The sequence below is a fragment of the Aquila chrysaetos genome, chromosome 6 (genome assembly GCF_900496995.4).
Source record: "Aquila chrysaetos chrysaetos chromosome 6, bAquChr1.4, whole genome shotgun sequence".
Taxonomy (NCBI): domain Eukaryota; kingdom Metazoa; phylum Chordata; class Aves; order Accipitriformes; family Accipitridae; genus Aquila; species Aquila chrysaetos.
This window is the reverse complement of record NC_044009.1, coordinates 40,729,442-40,753,577: the sequence shown is the minus strand read 5'-3', so window position 1 is coordinate 40,753,577 and position 24,136 is coordinate 40,729,442. Positions and strand designations below refer to the sequence as shown.

General features: G+C 41.8%; 1 protein-coding gene across 5 annotated transcripts; it reads left to right on the top strand.

The window, feature by feature from the left end:
- Window positions 1–44: 44 nt before the first annotated feature.
- On the top strand, window positions 45–24,136 carry IQCB1 (IQ motif containing B1). 5 transcript variants are annotated; one of them, XR_005932643.1, is made up of 16 exons: window positions 356–1,040; window positions 1,864–2,026; window positions 3,698–3,827; window positions 6,071–6,164; window positions 7,217–7,316; window positions 7,687–7,859; window positions 8,627–8,707; window positions 10,538–10,650; window positions 11,727–11,836; window positions 16,693–16,835; window positions 17,264–17,412; window positions 17,878–18,006; window positions 18,383–18,539; window positions 19,634–19,863; window positions 22,163–22,299; window positions 22,820–24,136. XR_005932643.1 is itself a non-coding variant. In XM_041124211.1 (15 exons), exons 2-15 carry the CDS (start codon window positions 923–925, stop codon window positions 19,861–19,863), a joined length of 1,890 nt encoding a protein of 629 aa, XP_040980145.1. In that variant the 5' UTR covers window positions 45–204; window positions 753–922; the 3' UTR covers window positions 19,864–20,135. The 5 variants fall into 5 exon arrangements, 4 of the variants coding, with proteins under 4 accessions (XP_040980145.1, XP_040980144.1, XP_040980146.1 ...); XM_041124211.1 differs by lacking the exons at window positions 22,163–22,299; window positions 22,820–24,136 and adding an exon at window positions 45–204 and having other exon boundaries at window positions 753–1,040; window positions 19,634–20,135; XM_041124210.1 differs by lacking the exons at window positions 22,163–22,299; window positions 22,820–24,136 and adding an exon at window positions 192–336 and having other exon boundaries at window positions 753–1,040; window positions 19,634–20,135.

Below are 24,136 nucleotides of genomic sequence, written 5' to 3'. Positions count from 1 at the left end.
ACCGGCATAGGCCCTGCCCACCCGGGCTGCCACAGGCAGTCGCCGGCGGAGCCCCTCCCCTTCAAGCGGCGCGTCACGGGCAACGTGGGCTTGGATTGGGCGGCGAGGCAGCCCTCTGTAGATTTCCACGAGTGGAACTGTGGGAGGTGCTAGCCCGCACGCGGATATGCAAATGACACCCTCCTCCTTCAGGGGAGAGCTCTGGTTGGTGGAGCGCGGCCGCGACCACACAGCTGTGAGGGGAGGGGGGTGTGGGGGAGCGGTCGGGTTAGAGCCGGCGGGTTCGGTCTTCCAATACCCCCTCCCCCCGCGAAGTGGGGGAGCCCCCGCACGGCGGTGAGAGGGGTCGGGGTGGGGGGGGAGGGGAAGGGGCTTCCCTCAGAGCGTCCCTGACGGCCCGGGTCGTGGGGACCCTGCTCCCGGGGGCTTCGTGGCACCGGGACCGCCACTAGCGGGGGCTGGGGGGGGCACTGAGGTGACTCTGGTGGGAGAGGGCACCTGTCCCTCGCCGCCCTGCTGGCCTGCAGCGCCCTTCCGCGGCCCCTTCCCCCCCCCCCCCCCCCCCCCGTGGCTGAGGTGATGCTGGCAGCCCTCAGGGAGGCCTCTCCGGCTGCCCGCCCCGTGGGGCCTCTCTCGGGCTGCCCTGCTGGAGCCCTGCGCTGCTGGCAGAGCCAGTCCCGCTGCCCGCGGCCTCGAGAGGCGACGCGAAGGAGCGTGGATGGGGCTTCCTCCATGTTTGTTTCCTTCCTCAGGGGGAGACCTGCAGCCCGAGGCGCGGAGCGGAGCGTCAGCTTCCAGCTGGTGGTGCAGGAGCTGGAGGTTTGATGGAAGTAGTGGCTTAAGGACCCCGAGCCCGCGTCGAAACAATTAAAAAAGGAAAGAGGCTTGAATCGATGGTATTGCGGGCCTCTCTCCGTTTCCTATGGCCAACGCGCCCAGCGCGGGGCGCCCAGCTGCAGACCCCCGGGTACTGGCCTTAGCTGCTCAGGTCACTGAGAGCAGAGAACAGGACATCCCCCTGCTACTTCTGAAGTTAAAGGGTAATTAATACCGTTTCTAAAACAAAAGGATGAGGTAGTAAAGTCTGGACAGCTCATCTTCCTTCTGCCTCCTTATATACAGAAGGTTTTTCTGAATATTTCTGTCAGGGCTGGAAACTCTGGAAGGTTGATAACACGGCTTTTCCTGAGAGTGGTATTGAGTGGCGTTTGGCTTGGCAACAATAAGGAGGAGGAGCTGGGGAGCAAATGGAGGGGAAGTCTTTTCTCCCTCTCAGCTGTCACCGTGTTTGTGAGACCCCTGCTGATGTGGGCAAGGATCTTACACTCGGTCAAACCATTTCTCCCAGTGCTTTTGGGTAGAGAGCCAGAGTGGTCGTCGGTATTCAATTTTTTAAGTCTTAACATAGAAACGCAATTGCGAGCTCCTGTGTGACTCCCCCATCTTTCTTTTTGCCACATAGCCACTGCTCATAGAAACGGTAGAAACAAGTTAGGTCCTGTTCTAAATTGGGATGTAATTATAAGGAAGCTATATGTTTCACAGTGGTTGTGGTTTTATCTGGCCTAGGAAATTCATACGAATGGGCTATATCCCAGGTAATGTATGTTTTACTACTAAATGTGTAATGAGAAAATGGAAACCTAAGTTTAGCTGTCCTTCCCAAATCTAACAAATGGATTGTAGCTGTAGGAGTGAAAAATGCTGACAAAATATTTTATGCTGTTGTCAGCACTTTTAGAATTACCTTAATCCTGGCTCTGTCTACACATATTTCTCTTACGTTTTGGAAAAAGACAAAATAAATCTTGCACATCAGAATCTTATGTTCCTCTTTGTGTCTCTCCTGCTTTCTTCCCACAGGAATTTTAAATAGTGCTTCCTTGGGATGTGAAGAATCCAAAAAAATTAAGCAAGATATATATGATTATGATCTTACACAGTACTGCATGCTGGTCCTTAGACAAGACCACTCTCGACTGCGTGGGGGCTGGGCTACTGCTGCCCAGCTAGCAGAGACACTAAGGTAAAAAAAAAATTGCTAAGAAGTTTTATTCTTGTTTTCTTTCTGGCCTTTCATCTTGCTCTTTTTCTTTTCAAGCTGTAATACATTGGCTCCCATCCAGAACAAGGCTTGTTGTTCAGGAAAGGCCGGGGTTAAAGTGCAGGGAGCAGTCAAGAGCAGAGGGGTCAGGCATAGCCTAATTGATCCTGTTTAATTCATTCACATTGTGTTTCATGGAGCTAGGTAGACTGCTTGGTGGGAAGAGTTTTCGTGTTGGCTTTACCTTTTTTTTGTGAACAGTACTCATCAGTGTCACAGTTCTTACCCAGTAATTGCTGATTTTGAATTGCAGTTATTTAAAAAAGTTTGTTTACTGAGATTTCATCTTGCAAAAATCTTCTAGCCTGATTGACTCACATCTTGGCTTGACTCTGTTTAAATATCTGTTTAATACACCTATTTTAAATATCTATTTACATTTTAAACATAATAAAGGACACAGTTCATACAGACTAGATAGCTTGATGTAGTGATTTTGTAAGAATGGCATTATTAAGTTTAATTCATAGCTAGTAAATAAGACAACTTTAAACTCAAATCCCCAGTGATCCAATCTCAATCTTCAATGTCAGGATAAATAATAAGTTTTAAGTCTTCCCCAAGTTGTACTTAATTTTGGCTTAACTAGGGAGGAAAATTCTGAGGCATGAAGCAATTAGGCAACCATCTCTTATTTATGCCATATCTGCAGTATGAATTTTTAATGCCAGGAATTTCACTAAGAGATGCAAGATTTATCACCAGAGCTGTGTGATACTTAAATCATCCCCTATAAGCTATTTCAGTTTGCAGAGAAAACTGAAATTTATTTTAGCTATAAAAATGTCCTTTTGTAACTAGATGAATCTCAGCTTCATGCCTAGAATTTGCTTTCCAAGGGCTTTGGTAAGCAAAGCTTTACGTGTGTGCATTCACAAAAAGCTAACAAAGCCTAGATAAGATGTCAGAAAGTAAAATTCATAAAAAGTTAGGAAGGCTCTTTTGTTGAACTAGTATCAGTGTGGAGTACAGAATTGAAAAACTTCCCAGTTGTAAAACATGCAGTTTCTTGTAAAAAGTCTTCCAGAAATGACCGACATGTTTGCAGTGAGTAAAATAAGAAAACTGAGATCTGAAGAACTGATTTCTAGCCTACATGTATTCCTCAGTTGGAGGAAAGTTGTAGACAGACTTGCTGAAGATTTTGTGGTAATATTTTTTTATACATATTTTCGTTGCCTGATCTGCACCCCCTTCATCTTCAGGCTTCCTGTATCAGGTTTTTTGTCTACCTTTCTATTTTGCCTTTTTTTTTCCTTTATGACCATCAGAGCCCTTTCCTAGCATGTGGAGCAAGCCTGAACAGATCCTATGAAGCTAAAGGAGAAAGTGCCTTGATATGTTTTGAACTGAGACATGCTATAATAAGTAGTAATATACTTGCTGTCTCCAGCCTGCCAGTGATTCCTCCTCCTTTTGAGGCAGCTACCTTGGAGCCAGTCACAGCAGTTAACTGTTGTTCAGTGTTGCATTGTCCCATGCCAGTGAAGCATTTCTTCTCTGATGACGTGACATTCATTCAAAGCTGTTCAAACAGGCCCTCGACTATTCAGGTTGATTTTTCTTCTCCCCCCCCCCCCCCCCCCCTTTCAGTCATTGTTGTGTAGGACTAGAGGTGAAAGGAGATCCTGAGGAATTCTACAAGAAATTTCTTCCTTCAGCTATAGACAACCTGCTGGTTTTGGGAAGACGCTTGCAAGCACGATTTATCCGAGCACTCAAGGTATTTAAATTTAATAGTTAAAAGAGCAGAGAACCTCTGTCAACTTTCCAAGGTTACGTATTCTATAAGTAGGAAGTTATTCTAGGGACACTGTATTATGAAAATTTATTTTCCAGAAATTACAGTAGTTTTTCTTATGCCTTGGAGCTTTGAAACTGAAATCTCTTATTGTGGAGCATTCGGTCCATTACATGTGCAAAGCTAGTTTGTTACCATAGGTTTGTGTACAGAGTTTGGCTACTACCTTTCACAAGTTTTAAAGGTAGGGGGAAGGAATGCAGTAGAAGTAGGATGGTAGAATTAGAGCCGTATGATAGAAAAAAATGCCTTACGAAAGGCAGCATCCCAGTCATGGTAGTGTCTTTTTAACTTTGCATATAATTAGTTCAGTCTTTGTAATGGCTGTGCTCCCACTGGTTTATTCAGTTTCACAAAAAAAGGTTTAGGAAGTCTTAAGATTTTAAATCAGATTTGTTGAAGTTTGTTTTGCCATACAATTTCTGCCATGAAATTGGCAAAAAATCCCAAAAATGCTCACTGCTGCTGAACCTACATGTTGGGAACCTCAGAAGCAGACTGTGTGAATTTGTAGATTTGAACACTTTCTCACTTTTCTCTCCCTCTTTGCAGAGAAGAAGGGTTTTGCCCAGCTAGGTTCCCTCATGCTTTTGAAGCATTCTGAGTCCCAGAATCAGAAGGAGAAAAACCAACAAATGAAACCCACAAATAATTTAAATAACCAACCTCATGGATTCCGATAGTTTCTTTTAATATCCCCGTTTCCCCGTAGTATCTCATTTTTTGGCTCACTGGCTTCTTGCACTTAGTCAGAGTTTTCCTGTGGAGTATTGTGATGGACACCACAATCACAATCAATTCTCAGAAAGTATCAGTAGACTAACATACTTTCTGTTAGTTCAATACTTCAGAAGTGCATTTAGTGCTTAAGAAGGAAGCTTCCTGAATGACATCCCAGGAGACTCGAGTCTTATCCGCAATATGTAATTTCCCCCACACTTTCTTATTATGTCTCAGCCTACATGCTACTTGAGTCATGCTTGTGGGCAAAGATTTCTTTTGAATGCAAATGCAGTCAACGTTATAATTAGTACTTTGGCTTTTAAACCTTGTGGTCTCAGAGGTGACTGGGCACCCAGACTTGATGCTTGCTCAGTGGAACTTTGGAAGTCCCACTCTACCAGTGGAGATTTGTAGTTTATTCTGCCCTCATTTGCCTTTTGTACAAGTCTTTGAAGTCAAGGGAAGTACTGAAATAGCTTTCAGAAGCTGACGTATTGCCAAAACACAGAACAGATAGTATTACAGCTTAACTTATTACTGTGATTTTCTCTCTCTCATTGTCAGTAAGAACCAAATACAAAGTTAAGTCATGACTGACGGCTGGAACTTACAGCACGGATCTAGGAATAGTCTTTCCAGAGTTTCATTTGTGGAGGCTCAATGAGTATGCGAGATATCAGGCCAAGTGCTTTATAACAACATTTTTCAGCAATGTAGTACTATCAAAATCCCCTTTGCTGTCCCACACACCAAGATTTTAGATTTCCAGTGGCCTGTAGCTCACACCTGGAACGTAGACTCTAGGCTGTGTGTCTCTATGTGTGTTCACGTGTTCAAACCTGGATTCTTCCTGGTAATTTTTTCCAGTCCAGTGTTATCACAGACAAGCACATAACATAGTCTGTTTGGCAAACTGATCAAACTTCAGCTTAATAGTGGTTTGGTATTTGCTCCCAGACCTCCACCTAGGAGGTGCTTCTGAAGCCTCACCATGCCAGTTTTTAGGAGCCTTTTCCATTTTAACTGTGTCCTTGCCCACTTTGTACCCTTTTTTCCTGTGCTTTAACCTTAAATAATATAATTCCCACTTTGTGGATTGTATCTATGATGCATTTGTACTGAGCTATTATTTGTCTTCTTAGCCCTCCTATGCTATCAAATATTTTTTAAGGAGCAAACAAGACTTCTCTCTCACTGTTACGATTTTTTCAGGAATGGATGCTTTTTTCAGTATGTTTAGAGTTTGTTGATTGATCTCTAGCCTTGGAAGGACTTGCAGGTTACTTTTTTGACTGGTTCCTACGGTTTCACCAACCTCATCCAGGAATTTGATGGAGTTTTGGTCTCCAAATCCCTGAAGCATACAAACCTTCCCACTACATCAACCTGAAGTCCTCAGTGAAGATACGTACACATGCTTTTCCTACCTCTCTTTTGTTTAGGATGAAGAAAAACAAGATTTTTTATGCTGGTTCCAAACAGTAACTGATGCCATCTGCTGGCTGTTCGGTGGGCATATTCAACTAGCAGCATGCGGTAAGGGAAAAGTAAACCCATAAAACACCTTAAAATTTGTTTATGGCAATTACAGGTATCAAGAATCACTTCTAAGCTAATCTCCACCTAGTTTTCTAAATTGGAGACGATGTTAAATCAATCTCTTAAAGGAGTCCACTCAACAGAAACAGCAGTATCTAAAATGGAAAAGAGCCACCAAAGGGAAACTAGAGTTCCCCTTCTAGTCTTTTGGAGACAAACATTTAAAGGGTTTTCCTGTAATTTCCCTTTGTAATTCTATACCTTAAAAAAATAAGATTTTTTTCCAATAAGATACAGTTGATCTTTTTACCTGTGTGTGATTAACATATGGAGAAATTTGACCAGAGTACATTGTCGGCCCTGAAAAGTGGATAGACTTGAAAACAGATTTCTGAAGTTGTTGTTATGCCAGGAAATTTTACAAATACCTAACAAACTTCACTATACACTTCTGACCAAAATAACCTTTCAATTAAATTGATGTTAATCACACTGATTTTAAAAAGCAGAATTTGGTTTTGTTTCTAATACAGAACAAACCCCTGAGGATCATAAGAAGTGTAGCTAAAAACACACACGGCCATAAAAATTACTGAATATGTAGACAGTGATACACTGGAATAAAAAAGATGGTGCTTTAATGACATCAGTGGACTTGCATTAAACCTGGTGTAACAAACTGTCAAGGTTGAAGTCCTTATCTTTTCCAGATATTGTTGCCCCAGTGATAATTCCACTGTTGTAATAAGAAACTGGTACTAGTGTAACATAAAAGGTTTTTAAAGCTCTTATTCCATTACAACACCAGAGGGATATCCAAAGGCAGAAAAAACAGGGCTCAACGTGTTTTTTGGATGTTGAAGTAGTTTACTTATTCCAGTAAATTTCAGTGTAAAAATTATAAAAGAGGGAGATTGTTCCAGAAACAGTATCTGGTTTTGCTTGCTATGGCTTATGTTCCATAATGAAGTTTATTTGTTTGATGGTATTTTCAAGTCTGGTTCTGATTGCATGATTTCTTATTTGCTTGTTTTTGGTTTTTTTTGCAGTACTGCAAAATGATCACTTCCTGCATTTGTTAATAACAGATGATGTTGAAACAGCAATTACAATGATGTCTGTTTTACACAATATTTTGAGGGTCAATAGGTTAGTTGTTTTCATATCCTTGATTTTTCTGAATTTTAAATTTAAAACTCAGTTCATTACTGCTTGGTAAAAGAGAACTTTTTCATATACAAGAATTGTTGTGGGGTTTTTTTGTTTTCCTAATATTTGTTGTAGAAGTAGAAAAAATAGCTATTTTCTTTATCATGTTGTTAAATTGAGGGAATGGGAATCAGTTGATTGAAACAGTAGTACTGCCTGGATCAGATTGCTGGTCCAGCTAGCTGGGTATGTTGGCTTGCTGAATGCCTGACATACCTAGAAATAAGTCACTGTTAAAAAGCTCATAGTCTGTAATTAACGCTTCAATTCTGTCCCCCTCCCTGCCTTTTCTTTTTTCTTCTTTTTAAAGTTCTGTCTTGCTTCAGGTTGATGAAGAGACCCTTCACTCTGTTTTGGATGAACTTGTTTATAAGCTTTCATCTACCACCAATCCTGTCATAGGGAATGCTGCTACAAAACTGCTATTATTGATGGCAAAATTTTGCAAGCAGCTTGTGAAGTTACTCACAGCTCGCTACAAAGGTTTGTAAACATGCATGGGACCAATCACTCTGCCTCCTCTTACATTCACTGTAAAAATACAAAGATGGAGGTTTCCCATCTCGGTTCAATAACTATCCAATACAGAAGGAAACTGCAGTGCTGTGTTGGGGTTTTTTTCCTTCTTTTCTGTTCATTTTCATTGTACTTTAAGGTGCCATGCCTCTTTCTGTTTCCTGGATTTATTATCTTCTGTGTATTGAGGACTCTGCTTGTGGCAACTTGTCTCTTAAAGCTGTTGTTTGTTGCTTCCAACCTGTTTGGCTTTACTTCTTTCTATGTGATGTTCTGCTTCTGTTTTTCCCGTGCAGGTTGGATATTGAGAGATCCTAGTAGTAGGGTGCCTGTACTGCCACGGTAAGAGCCGTGTGTCAGACATCTGCCAGCGTGCTAAGGCTCACTAGTCCAGAAGCATGAAAGTTTTACTGAAAACCAGCTTCTGACCCTGGCTGTTACATGTCTGCTTACCTGATAGGTGCTGTTCTGTTACTGAGGAGCTGACTGTCTTTTGATATCCAAGTGATTGGAATGAACTCTTTCCAAAAATTCATGAAATGAGTTTATTGTTTTGTCTTGATGCCTTTAGGTGAGGAGGCCAAGTAGGCATATAATTTGCTCTATGTTATTCATTATTTAATGAGGTGTCCTATTTAATGTTTCTGTCTCTAGCCTCACAGGGAGCTCCAGGAAACCCTTTAGTCCTCTGTCATGCCCATGGAAACTAAGACAGAGGCTTTGATGTTTGCCAGGTCTCTTGTATTCTGGATGTTATCGATGGTCAAAACTACTTATAAGCAGCCTCAGTCCTTTGGGGACAAGGACAGTAAGAAGTGGGTATGCTAGACAAAAATGTCCAGTTCCCTTTTTTTACTCTTGTGCTGACTACTTATTAGGCAGTACCAGGCAGATAAATTTCTGGACCAGAGGGGAAGCTTTGCCACCCTTTTGCCTACAGAATTGAGAGAGGAGGGTTTCCTTTTGGTACGAAATTAAGCGTTACATGCCTAAGGCTGATACCATGTTGTGGATTCTTTTGAAGCTGCTGTGATGGTCTGATCATCCCAGCTGTAGAATGCTGGCTTATCTGAAGAGGTGCAAGTCTCCATCAAAGGATTATGCTTTATTTTGTTCTGGAATCACAATATGCCACAGTCATTTAGAGGCTCTTCATCTCTCTTCTGTGCACGTTTCCTGCTTCCACTAAGAAAAAAACCCCACTTTTTCCTTTTCTTTTTTTTTTTTTTTTTAAGTTAGAGTCCTTATGTTAGTTTTCACTCAGGCTTTGGAATCCTTTAAGTAGTTTGAGGAACAGCAGCAACAAAGAAAGCATTACAGCATTTCTACCATCTGGCCATCTCATTGAAGTAACTTGGCTTCACAGTGACTCAGAGCCATTGCCAGTATGAAGTACTTCAGTGTAAGCTTTCTGTCAGTAAAGGCAGCCTGCTGGAGATGAGGACATCACCTGAACCTCACATCTCCAAGACTAGCACAGTCTTTACATCAGGTTTCCAGGAGGTTCTGGTCTTTTTGTCTGCCTGGGTTGACACATCTTGAGAAGCACACTTGAGGTACTACTCCTTGTCAGTAGCTGAAAGATGCGTATGGCTGTGTAGTCCATATAGAAACTGGCAAATGGTTGCATCAGACCCACAGGACTTCTGTGAGGGAACTGCCTTGTGTAGCCAGGCTACGTGCTTTTGCAGAGCTCAGGCAGCCTTAGGGGACCCACTGACTCCATTTGGAGTCTCACCTGTCTCTCTCCTGAAGTGTTTAACCATCATTGTCTTTCCAAAATGGTGCACATGTGATAGAACAGAGGTGCCATTTCTGTTTGCATGAAGGACTTTGTGCTCCGTATGCAGATCCTGTAAGTATATATGAGTGTTGGAGTTGCCCAGTGTATAAATTTGCTTATGGACAATGATATGAAGATGGAAAAGTTACTTGAATCTGCAGTTCTTCAGGAGGCTATCCAAACATGTGTCTACTTCCTGCCCTCCTTTCTTTTCCCTCCAACTCCCTGCATAACTCTCAAGCTCTGGGATTTGTCTGATACAAAGCTAAAAAGTATGTTTTACTGTCTACTTGTGTCCTGTGTGCAGCACAGGGAGTGTGTGTGTATGTGTTGTGGGGCGAGCACAAGTGTGCTTTTTAGCTACTGCAAACCTAAAAAGCTGTTTTGTCTCAGTGATTGGATGTACATGTACTCACAGTTACACTATGCTATACAGATAAGACATCAAAGAATTCCAGTTATAAATAAATAAATTTTATTACAAAAAATATGAAAGCGGTAGTAATAAAACCTAGCACTTGCGTGGTGCTTTACATCCTTTTAGTACTTTACAATGACTTACTGATAAGACACTGAATGTACATTGATAATTTAACTGCCAGTTATGTAGACAAAATAGATAGTGACTTGGACATACAAAATTACAATCACTGTATAATACTTCTCTGTGATAGTTGGAGCACCAGATATTACTTGATAATATTCTGCATTGAAAGTCAAAGATGACTGATGGTGTTCAGCTCTAGTGTTCCTTTGCACATAGAATCAGATTTGATTTTTTTTACTTGAAAATTGTTAGTTTGAAATCCTGAAAAGAAAAATTCACCTTAGTGGTATCACATGCTGCTTCTCTCTCTCTTAGGATTAAAAGGGCTTTTAAGTAAACAATGGACTGGCAAAGGATTTGACAGGGATCTCAGTCAACTCTTGGACCTTCTGTACTTGGAACAATCCAGTGGAAAAGAAGAAATGCAGGTGCTGAAGTTTAATAAGACTTGCATGTGAAATCCTAGTTACATGTGATTTATTGTGTTTAGAATGGATTTACTTTATCACTTTGGTGACGCTTTTCAAAGCCTGTGTTATTTTTTAACTATATTAATGGATTTTTAAATTTCCTATTTATTAATTTTTTGCCCTCCATCATCTTTGAAGACATCAAGAAATTGTCCATGATTAAGGTATGGGACTGTGACTTGAGAGATTGACTTTCTATTGCGGATTCAGCATAGATTTCTATACAACTGTAGGGGAAAAAAAAAATAATTTTGTTTTGCTAACTATAAACCAAAAATAACTGTATCTGCTTTTCTCACATCAGTATTACAAATTTAGATCTCTGAATTCTAGGCAGCATTCACATAGAATTAAGTCATATAGAGAAAAGTTCAGTAAGAACGTCTTCTGGGCTGTGTTCCCAATAAAAGAGACAATGTGTGTTTTATGAACTTAACAGAATTTTACATGCAGGTTTCTCAGAGACAATACTTTAAAGGAAATCAGGGTTGTGTTTGTAGAGACCAGAGCAAGGTGTTTTGTGGTTTGTTTTTTTTTTTAAATTCCATTTAAGAATAGCATTGATTTTTATTTTATGTTTCTTGCATTCCAGTGACTTCTGATCATACTGCAAATGTAACATTTTTCCTGGCGCTAGTTCTCCAAACTTGTCTTTCTGTTATCTCTAGTGTAGGTATTCTGATTGAATCACCATTTGAAATATCAAGTGCTTCAGGTGTTTTAAATACAAATTTCTAAAATTGATTAATGCAGCTAATATATATTTTATATTTGTGCTGTAGATTCATTTGTTTACCACAGAGAGCATCAATCCAGATGACCAGATTAGCTGCCTTGGAGCAAGTACTGGGTTCATGATAGTAACTGTCTTATAAGACCTTAAGTTCCCCAAGCTGTTACAAATACTGAATTTTGATGCATTTGAAAACTGATGGTTTTTGGCCAAATGTTAAGATTGTTCCAAATATGCAAGCAGTAATAAAGTGTTTTTATATGCAGAGAAAATATTCTACCAACTGCTTTATTAATTTCAGAGGCAGCATCAAGCAGCTTGTATAATCCAGGCTATGTGGAGGGGATTTCAGACAAGGAAAAGGCTGAAAAAACTACCCCAAGCAGTGACCACTTTACAGAGAAGCTTCAGGTAAACGTATGGCTTTGTAAAAAGCACTAAAGAGAAGAATCTAGTAAGAAGGTTTGGTTTGGTTTTTCTCAGGTCACAGAGTGACAGGAAAAATTTAGGTCATCTAATCCAATGTCCTGTTTGAAGTAAGGCCAGCCTCAAAACGGGATCTGGCTGCTCAGGGCTGTATCCAGTTCTGGAGGTCTCCAAGGATGGAGATCCCACTATCTCACTTGGTCCTTGTCCTGAATGACTTGCCTTGTGAAGAATGCTTCCATTACAGCCAGTGGGAATTTCCTTGTTGCAGCTCTTTACCACTGCCTCTTGTCCTTTTTCTGTGCACCTTTAAGAGTCTGGCTCTGTCTTTTCTGTAATGCTTCCTTTAAGAAGTGGAAGACAGAAATTAGATTTCCCTTCCTTTAGGCTAAACAAACCCATCTTGTCACCTGTCCTTGTATATCATATGTTCCATAGCCCTAATTGTCTCTGGACAGTCTCTATCCCTCCAGTTTGTTAATATCTGCCTTCTACTGGGGGGCCCAGTAGAGTGTGGCCAATATTCCAGGTGTGCCCTCAAGAGTGCTGAGTAAAGCAAAATAATAATCTTCTTTGACCTGCTGCCTCCACTTTTCCTAGTGCAGCCCACTACACAGCTAGCCTTTGTTACTGCAAGGACATGCTACTGGCTCGTGTTCAACTTGTCACCCACCAGGAACCCCAGGTCCTTTTCATTGGAGCTGCTGTCCAGGTAGTCAGTGCCCAACCTGTACTCGTTCATGAGGTTATTTTGTACCACGTGTAGAGCTTTCCATTTGAACTTCATGTGGTTTCTGTTGACCCATTTTCTGTGTTTGGGGGGATTCCTCTGAGTGTCAGCCCTGCCCTGCATAGGAGACTGTGATGACAGCCTTGATAAAGTCAGGGAAAATGACATCCACTGCTCTCCCCTAATCCACAGAGCCAGTCATCTCATCACAGAAGGCAATCAGGCTGGTCAAACATGATTTGCCTGTGATATGTATGCTGGCTATTCCAATTCACCTTCCTGTCCTTCCTGGAAATAGCTTCCCTGAGGATTTGCTCCCATGTCCCAGCGCATAAGTTTGGGCTGACCAAGAGTTCCTTCATCTTGAAGATACCTTTTTCCAGTCAGCTGTTATTTCTGAAGCATATAGGTAACGTAATGCCAATATGAGCTGTTTCACTACAGATTCTTTTAGCAGAGACATCCAAACGATGTGCTTTTCCAGCAGTACCTGTCCTTTTCCCAGCTGCCAGACTTCTCCATGAAAAAACTTTACTTCTGTGATGCTTTTATATGTTTTCTGTGTAAAATCTATGGCATATAGAAAGAAGTGTGTCACACTGTAGCATGGGATTACACTAAATAGCACTAGAAGATGATGTACTGGTGGTAGAACAGTTCACTGGCTCACAGTTAACTTGACACAAAATTCCACCATAAATTGAATGTGGAGCTGTCCTGGAGTTTCCAATCTGCCATGCCATAGTCCTTGCAAGATGTTGTTTTTCATTAATATTTGAAATCTTTGACTCTTGGAAGTGGAGTCACTTCAGTGACCTAAAAATAGTATCCTCTGACTTGGAGCACCACAGAAGAATGAAGCTACATAAATAATGCTTGTCTTACTTGAAGTAGGATTTCAGCAGTAATGTTAGCACATGTTAGGCTAACTCTTTTGAGAAATTTAGTGTAAATTTAACATAGGTTAAGGGATCTAGATCAAGTTCAGACTCCACAGCAGGTTTTTTCAACCTTTTTTTGCACATGTTGAGCATTACTGTATCAAAACTAGATCTTAGAAATCAATTAGTCAACTCACATTGCATTATGATCAAGGTGTTAGGAAGCAGACGGTTATGATTTGTTGTCTAGACTGGTGTTAAGAAGATATTGGACTATCTAGGGTGTAATCTTTAAATTCTGGAAGATTTGCAGGGACAAGCAGTGTGTCTATTGAGGGCCACCAGCCACTCCAGCATTTGTGCTGAAAGACCGAGAATGACATCCTTGTCACTCCTTTTTACTCCTCTATACACTTTGAACCAATATTCATGCCCTCATCAGGCAACTTGCAAGGTTGCAAGCCAAAATCATAGCCCAGAAAACTTGGATAATGGGCTAAGACATAACATGGTAAAACAGAAGGGAAAGGGTGGTGAAGCTATTGGCAATCAACAAGATAATTGACTTTCTTGTGTCATATTTTCAGTATTGTAAGTGTTAGCGCATGCCTCTTAAGAAGTTCTTGAGTCATTTAAATGGACTTTTGGATGTGTTTGCTTAATATTGAGAGGAATGGCAATCTATTAATATCCTTACAGTTGTGTGTTCGTGGCTCAGTCAGTCCCAATGCACTGAGTAAATACGGTAACTGTACAGCTCCAGTGTTGGGTTTTTTTCTGTCTAGGTCAAAGCTGCAGTTAGTGTTACGCTGAAAAATAGTGTTTGGAATACTGTAAGCATGACTGTAGAAAAGCTTGCAAGAGGACTTTTTAATTTTTAACAGTCAGGGCTTGGTTATATTCACAGATTTATTTTAGAACAAGTGTGGTTAAATACTGCTGAGGTTGAAACTCCAAACTTGGCTCACCTGCAGCTGCAGTGGAAGATCTTAAACTCTGCAAGTTATAAACTTCTGAAACTCTGTGGTTTCAGAAATGTCTCCTCGGTGAATATTAAAGCCTGTAATCTCTCCTTGAAGTTAGTTCACTGTTACATAGCTAATTGTAGAACTGTTAAAATAGCAATAATTTGTATTAATCATGCATCAAAAATCAAACCATTTTATACATGATCAGAGGAAGGCTGATCAGTACCATGAACTGCTGAAGGAAGCTTGGATCTTACTCTGTGTGTGTTTTGCTTGTGTTCAGAGGCATTTCCCTCTCACAATGTGGTTTTGTGCAAGTAAATATGTCTTATGATTAGGAGGAACAGCGAATGAAGAAGAGCATGTGTTTTGCAGACTACACAGGAAAGAATCAGTATCAAACGAAACATTTAAATACCTGACAGATACTATTGGTAGTTTTGTGGATGCACATCTGAGAAGTTCATGAAACATTCTTGTAGTTTTCCACCTAGTGGAGCTGATAAGAATTTCTAGGGAAAATTATTAATAGTTTTATCAAGAAAATGTCATCAAAAGTCCTGTTTGATCCTGTGACATCATTCCACCTAGAAGTATAATATGTGCTTGCCTGGATTAAAAATGCAAAGATTTACAGCTCTAATTCTCAGAAATGTGTGGGCGGAAAACCTCTAGTTTCCTTGAGACCATTCTGATGTAATCACATATATCTTCACCTGTCTCTGTAGGTAGATGTGTGGGCACGCTTCAAGTCTGCATTACTGTCATAAAAGGATTATGGTCTCTCAGATTGTGGTGGAGGCTGTTTTATCAGTTGAGGCCAGATCTTTAAATCCAGAGCATCTTTTCCACAAAATAGCTTCCATCCCACCTTTCCCCACCCAGTTATGGAGACTGAGGAGAAAGTATGGTTGGTGGAAAAATTACAACTCAATTTATACTAGCGATGGGAAACACACAAATAACTCAATAGTACTGTGAGTCTAAAGGTATGTGACATGCAGCAATACCAAAATTGCTGGACATTAGTTCTAGTCTATGGCTTTTTTTTCCCCCCTTTCTGACACCCCTTATGCCTGTGCCCCGTCCATTTTTTCTCTTTCCTAGTACTTAAGGTGCTCCTTTCATTGTCTCTGGAAAAGTGCTAAAGGAGAGCAGAACTCAGGGCTCTGGGCCCAGTGGGGGTACTCAGGTCCTGAGCAGGCAAGTGATTTTGCTGCAATAGGAGAAGAGGAGGAGTCACATCATTACCTTATTGTAGCGTAAACTCATAAAGTCTCAAGCGTTAAGCTGCTAATGAGGTTGGGGCCATTGGGATGAGAAGGGGTGGTGAAGGGAGGGGGAGTCCTAGCTCACAGCATCTCATGCTTCACTGAAACCATGTCAAAGTGGTCTCAGTAATTATTAGTATCAATACGTCAGTATATTTAGTACTAATATATTAGTCTCTCTGTTAATGTTAGTGTGTATATATAATTGATATACAGGCTATTATTAGCTTAAACACTCCAGGGCCAGTTACAGAGTTTTCGGTTGTCTCATCTGTGAAACATCTGCTGGGGCTTTTCCAATGCCAAGCACAGTGAGGCAACATCCTAACGTCAAATTACAACAGCTAGTACAGATCAGGAAGAATTTACAAGAAAATTCTTTCTTAGTGTTCTATTAACAAAATTGATGGAGGAAATGTGACGGTCTGGATTTCCTGCTGGATTTCCTGGAGAAAAAATATCCCTCCAAATTTAGGAAGTGAGCCTTAACAGCCAACATTCTGATCTACTCTTGCAGTCGGTACAAAAACAATAGAATGTATTATGGAAAGCAGGTGCCATACATGCTGATGGATGCACTGGAAAAGGTGAGTACTGGAGCAGACGGCTAATGTTGCTTTACCTCTTCCCCAGATGATGGAATCAAAATTGTTGTTCTAGTTCATGCTGGCTGTGAATGTCCCACATGGAACATTGTTCCCTTCAGGGTCCTTAGAACTTTATCCTAAGTAAAAATATATCCTCTGATTTGATATCAAATCCTCTGATTTGAATGACTGGCTCAGAATTTTTCATGGTGATAGATAATGTGGTAATTTGTTAGCTTGCAGGTGATATCTCATTGCTTGGTGTGGTCCTGCAGCCAACAGCTGGGATGGCAGATTATTTTGTGGATTTCCTCCCTTGATGCTGGGCCATTTAACAGAAGGAGAGAGATGTTTTTAAGAAATGTACAACTTAAGCTAATTGTTAATGTATTTGTGTATTGCAGAGCTAAACGGCAACAGGAGCTGCAGCATTTAAAAAAACAGAAGGAAGATGAGGCTCTAAAACTGCAAATGCAACTTCAGAGACAGAGGGCCATGAGACTCTTCCATGAGCGACAGCTGGCCTTACTGGAAATAATCCATGCCAGTATGATTTATATTAAACTATATCAGAAGATTAAACTGTCTGGGTCTCCTTAAGAATAGTTTCCCCAAATATATTTCCTAATCTTGCATATCTGTTTGCACTGTAGTCTTACTGTCTCTTCTCCTGACCCAATTATCTGACAGAGAACATGCTGGTTCTACAAGGGCTCAGTAACTACTGATCAAGATCTGCTGCTTTCAAAATGGTGCAGGAGAAAGGGAAACCAAGTTTTCTTGTGTTACAAAGCTCCATTGCAGCTACAAGTCTCTGAGACGTGGCCCACAGCTAGCGGACCTTGGAGGAAGGGGGGGTTTTAACTGATGGCACCCAAACTTTTTTGGTACTATCTAGTTTGAGGATTAAAAATGTAAATTGTTAAGAGATCCAAACCCACAGTCTTATAACTGGATTTTTTGTAAAATTTGTAGGTCAGGTAAATAAGTACATGGAGGAAATGGAAGGGAAATCAGCATTAACTATCCAGAGATTCTGGCGAGGGTATAGAGCAAGAAGAAATTTTCATCAACAGAAACAATCTCTTAAGGAGTATAAAGCAGCTGTTGTCATTCAGAGAGCAGTAAGTATATATACTTTATTCTAACATTAGACAGGACTGAGTGGATTATTGCAATCCCTCAAAAAGCTCTGTTTATTCTCTTACTGTCGATGTAGCCATAATTTATTAAAAAATTATTTGGAGGATGATAGTCTAGAGCCACAAGGCGCTTAGACAGGTTAAACCTTGCATAGGTTACAAAGCCTAATACAGTCCTGTAACTAAACTACAAGAGCTACTTCTTTGACACCTAAGGTTGGAATTTCACCATACTACAGATGAGTCAGTAATGTATTATGAGAGTTCTTACTTACTATTTAGTATTCATGCTGACCGTTGTATGTTGCCTTTTCAGCATCATAGCTAAATTTACACTTTAACAGATGCAGTACTGAAACATTCTTCTTTCACTGATTGATTACAAACAAAGCAAGAAGACAAACTCCCTGCCTGTGATTGTCATATTCTCATATGTTCTTTACAAAGGCTTGTAAATTCTTGGAAAAACGAAGAAGGAGGAGACTTCTCTCTCGTTGGAAAGATCCCAAGGGACTGACTGATGAGCAGAGACTAGCTTTGCAGCAGAAGGTGGATGACTACATCAAATTGCATCCGGTCTGTTTCTTAGTCATTTCATAATTTGCATTAATGATGCAACATAAAATACTGTAGGGATGAAATATATTCAGCTTCATAAATTCTGATCAAGATAATCCATGTGAGGTATGCATATATTAACCCTGCTTGTTTGACAGCAAGGCACTAGGAAATTGGGGATTTTAACCATTAATCTAATAAAAAGGGTCAAAGCAAACTGTAATTGGAAAATTTATATACTCGATGATGGATAGCTTTGGAGAGGGCTGCAGAGGAAGCAAAATTATTAAGTTAACAAGAACAGCATTTGCATTCCTTGTTTAGACATTATTCTGCCCCCAAAAGATTTAAAATAACTAGCTCCTAATGGTAATAAACTGTTATTTTCCTCCAGGCTTCCCAAATGTCAGAAGAAATGAGTAAAGAATTACATATGCAAGCCCAGGAAAAGCTGGCACAGTTCCTGCTGAGGAGCAGACTGGATCAGAGAGCAGCGCAGCGAAGAGAGGCCTTACTGGCTCAGGTCAACACCGATGTGGAGCTGCTAATGAGTATGTGTCTGCTCTGGTCATAGTTTTGATTACCATTTGGATTAAACTAATTTAGAGACAAAATTAGAGGGAACAGTGGTAAAGCCGCATTTCAAATCTGAAATATCTTTCTTCTTTTGCCATATGCCTTATCTTGAGATTCAGGCTTTGTTAAAGATTATCTGAGTATTGCTATAGGTTAAGTATACACACCTGCTTTTCAAGGAGCATCTTATTCTACTAAAAGTCTTGCTCTGATACATTCACAAGAAAAGCAATCACCCTGTAAAAGGCATTAAAATTTCTAAGAAGGGGATCTCGCACAATCTCTTCCTATGCACTTGTTTTGCTTTGTTCTGTTTTCTTGTGTTGTAAGTAACCCACTGGTTGAAGTGCTCTCACCTCTTCCAGATAAAGAGAGAAATCTTTGAGGTATGAATTCCAAGTCATGTTTTCATTTTCTCTGGCCTGGCTTTATTTGAAACGGAATTCACTATTATGCTATCTTAATTCCAGACAAGTAGCCTGGAGTGAAAGAGCGAGAAAAGCAAACTGCAGCCACCAGAGAGCACCCAACCCAGACAAAATTCAGCAAGTTACTGAATTCCATTATTTAGTCTGTCACGTGCTGTGTCATTGCAGCTCATCGCTCCCTGAACAGGCAGATCAGTAGCACACTCTTACACTGTGCTGGATCCCCCAGGCAGGGAATACACAGTGCTGCTGTGTCAGAGTGGTGGAAACACTATGGTGATGTCACCCTGTGTCAGGAGCGCTGATCCAGCAGTAGTGACCAGGAGCTCTTCTTTCTCTTAGGTCATAGTTTCACAAGAAGTCATTTTGCTGGGTGCCACCACTGCACCTGAATGAAGTAGTCCTGCTTTCCCCTCTTCTTCTCCCTCCCACATTATGTATTTATTTTTTCAGATTAGCCTTGATTTGGATTGCTTCTCCAATCAGGTTTATCATGCAGCCATAAAATTGTAATGCCAGCATGGGGAAAGGAGTGACCTAGGACAGTGGGAAGTGGGAGGGTAGTGCTCCTTCTTTTTTTGTTTGAAATACTCATAAAACTGCAAACAAAATACAGAAAACTCTTCTCATTGTTCTTACAGGTGCTCCAGGGTTAGCAAAGACCACAGAAAAAGATCTTGATATCTTTATGAGTCGATCAATCCCTGTAGCTACCAAGGCAAGACAATCCCACAACACTATGCTGAAATACACTCGCTGGCCATGGTGGAAGAAGCTTGGAGATGAGTTTATGGAGGATGATGTCATTCCTGATGATGCCCTAAATGCAGAACTGGGAACTCTATTTATTGGTGGAAGGAAATCCTTTTAGGTAACAGGCAGAAGAATTTCTTACTCAACTAGACTTACCTCGCACTATGCATTCACTTGCATGTGTTTTTAAGGAAGGAAAACACTGGAATTGTAAGACAAAGTACTGAAAAAGACCAAAGCCTTATTTTAGTGCATTTTACTTATTAAGAAACTCTTCTGTACATCAACAGTTAGATCCTATTGATTGTGCTGTTGCAAGTAAGATTTAAATACTGTAGTTGTAAATGAGGATATTTTGTAATTTGTGTCACTTTAAAAGTAAGTTCATAACCTTTGGCTTTTCAGTTCTTATTAACACTCAGATGCGTAAAGAATCATGCCATTGTAAAAGCCTGGGATTTTATAGCAAAACATTTTATCAGGTGATGTACTTTGAGATAAAGAAGGGTCCAGAACAAACCAAGACACCAATAAGAAGTCAAGCAAGCACTAGGCAGGCTGTGTGCTTATGGCAGGGTAGAACAGCTAACTCCTGTTAGCACAGGCAAAGCTTGGCCTGAGGAACCTACACCAGCTGCTTGATAGCAACAAGGGAAAAAGCAAGGGGAGGAAAAAAAATGCCAATATTCTTGGATTATATGTGTTTTCCTTTAAAAGCATGCAGTTCTTTCCACAGCCAATGCAGTGCATTGTAACATGGGCACAGTCCAAACTGTTACATGGGATTGTAGCCTCAGTGTGACCATCTGGACCATCAGCTCTGTCTTCTTAAACCATGCAGATGCTGTTTAATCCAGAAAGGTCTCTAGCACAGGGCCTCTGCAGTCACTATGACCCAGTACACAGTAAAAACCTACAGTCAAGGGCTGAAGGCTGCTGCTTACTGATGTGCTTAGAAAGCGAGGAGAACTCAAGGCCGCAGCTAGTGCTGTAAGTGCCTGCACTCGTTTTTAGGTGAAAGGCCCAGAGAGTCTTAAGAATTGGATCTTACCTCACTGCAGACAAGGAGAAAGTGCAGTGAATTCTGCTAGTTTTATGTGGGCAGCAGTACTGGTTCAGCATGTTTGTTTTCCATTCTTTCTAGAAGGTTTTGATTTTTAATTTTAGTGGAGATGAATGGAAAACAAATAAATAGAAATAGTGGGCAGAAGCCCAAGCCCATTCAGATGCAGCTGATACATTGAAATTAATAACTGGACAGCTGCCAAGAGGAAGAGCTGTGCTCTATGTTAATTTTTTTAGCAGAACTGTGATTTGGAAGGCACTGAATTGGCTCTCAGCTCCTTTCTTGGAGAGTTAACTGGTGGAACAATCCATTAACTATTTGACAGGGCACTTGCATGTGTCCGTTGGGTTACATATTGTTCTGCACAGCCCTGCTATTAGTTTTAGGCCATGCCCATAACAACACAGGTGCCCTACAACCACCAGAGTGGAGGGGCTGGGGGACAGTCACCAAGCGCTCCAGGGGATAGAAGCTACCCCCCAGCAGCTGCCAAGCTCTGGTGCTGGAAAAGGCTCAGTGTCTCTGGATGAACTGCAGCAAGCCAGCTGTTCCCTCGCAAATACGTGAGTCCTCTGTGCACATCATAGTCCTCTCTGCTGTGCAGCCACTGACCCAACTATTTTGAGATGGCAGCCTCTGCTGTTATGTTTATTCCCAATCACCCTCATTATAACAGCTCTTTAGCGCAGAGGGATGTTCAGAAAGGTGCTTTGCTTAATGTATTTTATGTAAAGAGATGAGCACCCCTGGCCAGTGTTAAATACCAAGGGCATTATAGAGCCATCTTACCAAAAAGCCATTTATCGTAATGGCGTCTGCCACTCACTGCCATTGGAGTGGATAATGAACTCCCCCTTTGGAATATGCAATTTGCTGAATAATGGGGGTTTTGAAGTGAACAGAGAGCCTGGTGGAAGGTGCAGTCTTGCTGGAGGAATTTAAGTTGCTGGGTGGTTTATTACCAGCTCGGCAGTGCAAAGTCCCCCGCCCCACCACTGCCCTGATAAATAAAAATGCCTCTTCTTACTTTGTGCTTGTCACCAGGAGATCTCAGTCATCTCAATTTTACAGACCGAGGAAACCAAGGCAAGAGAGCCGTGAGGGAACATGCCTATGGCCATATATAACCGTCTAACCTGTCACTTGTTCCCGTTACTGTCCCAGGCAGAGCAAGCCAGGAAGGAGCCACTGCAGCATGCCGGGGCAGAGCTGGGAGATGCTCTTGGATGCCAGTTGCTGTGGCCAGCTTGGAGTCTGGGCCCAGCAAAAGAGATCCCCGTGCTCCCCTGCTTGCCCCCCTTTGCTCACGGGTGGGAGGGATTTGGCATAGCTTGGCTCATCCTCTTTTCAGGTCCTCCTGCGCCACACGCAGGACATGTTGCTGGCAATTTATTTCACTGCAGCTCCTTCTGGGATAAAATATTCCTGCCTGAACAATGGGAACAGATGTAGACAGCTGAATGGAAGCTGCCTCCAGCCTGCTACCAGGTGAACAGTCCTGTCTGGGTTATACAATCACCCAAAAAAAGACTGTAGGAGAGGCTGTGAGCTGAGATGGGTCCAGTCTGCTCCTGCTTGTCTGCTTGTCACAGACCACAGGCACACCCAGAAAGCTGGGAGCTGTTACTCGGGCATAAATGTGCTGCACAGGTAGTCCAGCCAGGTAGGAAAAGAGGCAGAATTTGGTCGTACCCAGCAGGTCTGGGCTGTGCCACTTCAGATAGCAAGCAGGCCTGCCCTGGCAGCCTGGAGAGAGACCCTGCTTGCCCTGGAGGAAGTGCAGGGGTGCCCTCCCCCGCCGGGGGAGTGACAAACCTGGGGGGGCACACTCTGACGTGAGGAGGGGCAGAGGTGAAGCTGGAGCTGCAAAAGCAGCGGTGCTCAGGTCATTAAATATTGACGCTGTCTAAGCTGGCCTGTGGGGGCGATTTAGCTGAATTGCAGGTTTCTGTTGCTGTGATAAATTGGACCAATTTGTCATGTGGTTTTGTTTCTTCCCTCTCTTAAGTAAAGCTATACAGGAGCATTATTGATACAGCTTTGGCAGCAGCAAACAACCTGGAAAAGAAAATCCTTTGATGGATATGGATAAAAAGGAAGGGACCGTGACTGTTCTTCTGCTGAAGGTGCCACCAGAGTCATGGAGCAGGAAGAAGGCAGCAAAAGGAACAACAAAAAAGGAATGCTCAGCCCTTTCAGAGCCAGAGACAAAGCAGTGTCCTCTGCTGGCTCCTGCAATTGAGGAAAATTCCTGTTTATGCAGACAGATAGACTTTTTTTTCAGCTTTAGCTGTAACTGGACTCTGCAAACAACAGGATGCTGATCTCCAGCAGAGACACTGGCGTGCGCTTGAGACTACGCTACTAAGTCCAAGGGCGTCTCCTGGCCTTTCAGACAGGCTGTAACAGGAGCTTTGAGCTGAGGACAGTGGATAACCCTGATGCTATTTCACCTCTCGCCTCCAAGTCTTCTACTGCTGATTTTCATGGGAGCAGAATCTGGTACAAACATCTGCTCTCCACTGCAGAGTATCACATACATCAAGTACAAGGAGAAATGAAAGCTTTCTCCAAGTAGCGGGATCGGGGCTATTTATAAATTGGCATGCATCAGAAAAGGAGGCAGCTCTTTGCAGTGGGAGCTGCAAAGATCATCGCAATAGGTCTCCAAGTTCTCCTTACCATCCTTCTTGATAGCACAGTAATACCCAGTCATCCTCCTGACGTCTTTGCGTACAGTGAAAAACTCTGTGATAAAGAGATTGTTTACTAAATGAGTGATGTATGGGCCCAGATTTACCAAGGGGAACTAAAGGACAGGTGCCTGCCATCCCCTGAAGGCAGGGCTGGGCTCACTCCGGCTGCCTTAGGACAGGAAGGCAAAGTCTGGCAGGTGAGGACCAAGGTCAGGACACCGCAGCTCTGGCAAATTTTCCCAGCTGTGCCAGAGAACTCCTCTGTGACCTTGAGCACATTCTGTCTCTGCCTCTGTCTTTTCCTCTCTCAGATGAGGCTTACTGAGGAGGTTTCGTATGTTGCATTTGTAATTTAAGAGCCTTCAGTGGAGGATGCTGTGTAAGCCCAGTGCCACTGAAATTGCTTTCTACTAAAGTGGAATGGGAGTTTGACAGGCCCCAGGAAGAAAAAACATTTGTATAATCAGATGTTGAACATGCAGAAAGAGCTCAGGGTTGCCATGCTATTTATTTCTCTCCAAATTCACCTTTTCTTTGCAGAATTTAGTTCTTCTCTATTTAATTACGTCCTCAAACAGGAACAATGTCTTTACCTATGCTTGATCACTTAATAAAACCTATGAAAGCGA

What these genes read in the sequence shown, in the direction of transcription:
- IQCB1 (XM_041124212.1), top strand. Translation starts at nt 923, where the DNA reads ATGGCCAACGCGCCCAGCGCGGGGCGCCCAGCTGCAGACCCCCGGGTA. An exon ending in AATATTTTGAGGGTCAATAG is followed by an intron (nt 7,317 to 7,686) that starts GTTAGTTGTTTT and finishes TTCTTTTTAAAG; the next exon opens with TTCTGTCTTGCTTCAGGTTG. An exon ending in ACTTTACAGAGAAGCTTCAG is followed by an intron (nt 11,837 to 16,692) that starts GTAAACGTATGG and finishes TGTGTATTGCAG; the next exon opens with AGCTAAACGGCAACAGGAGC.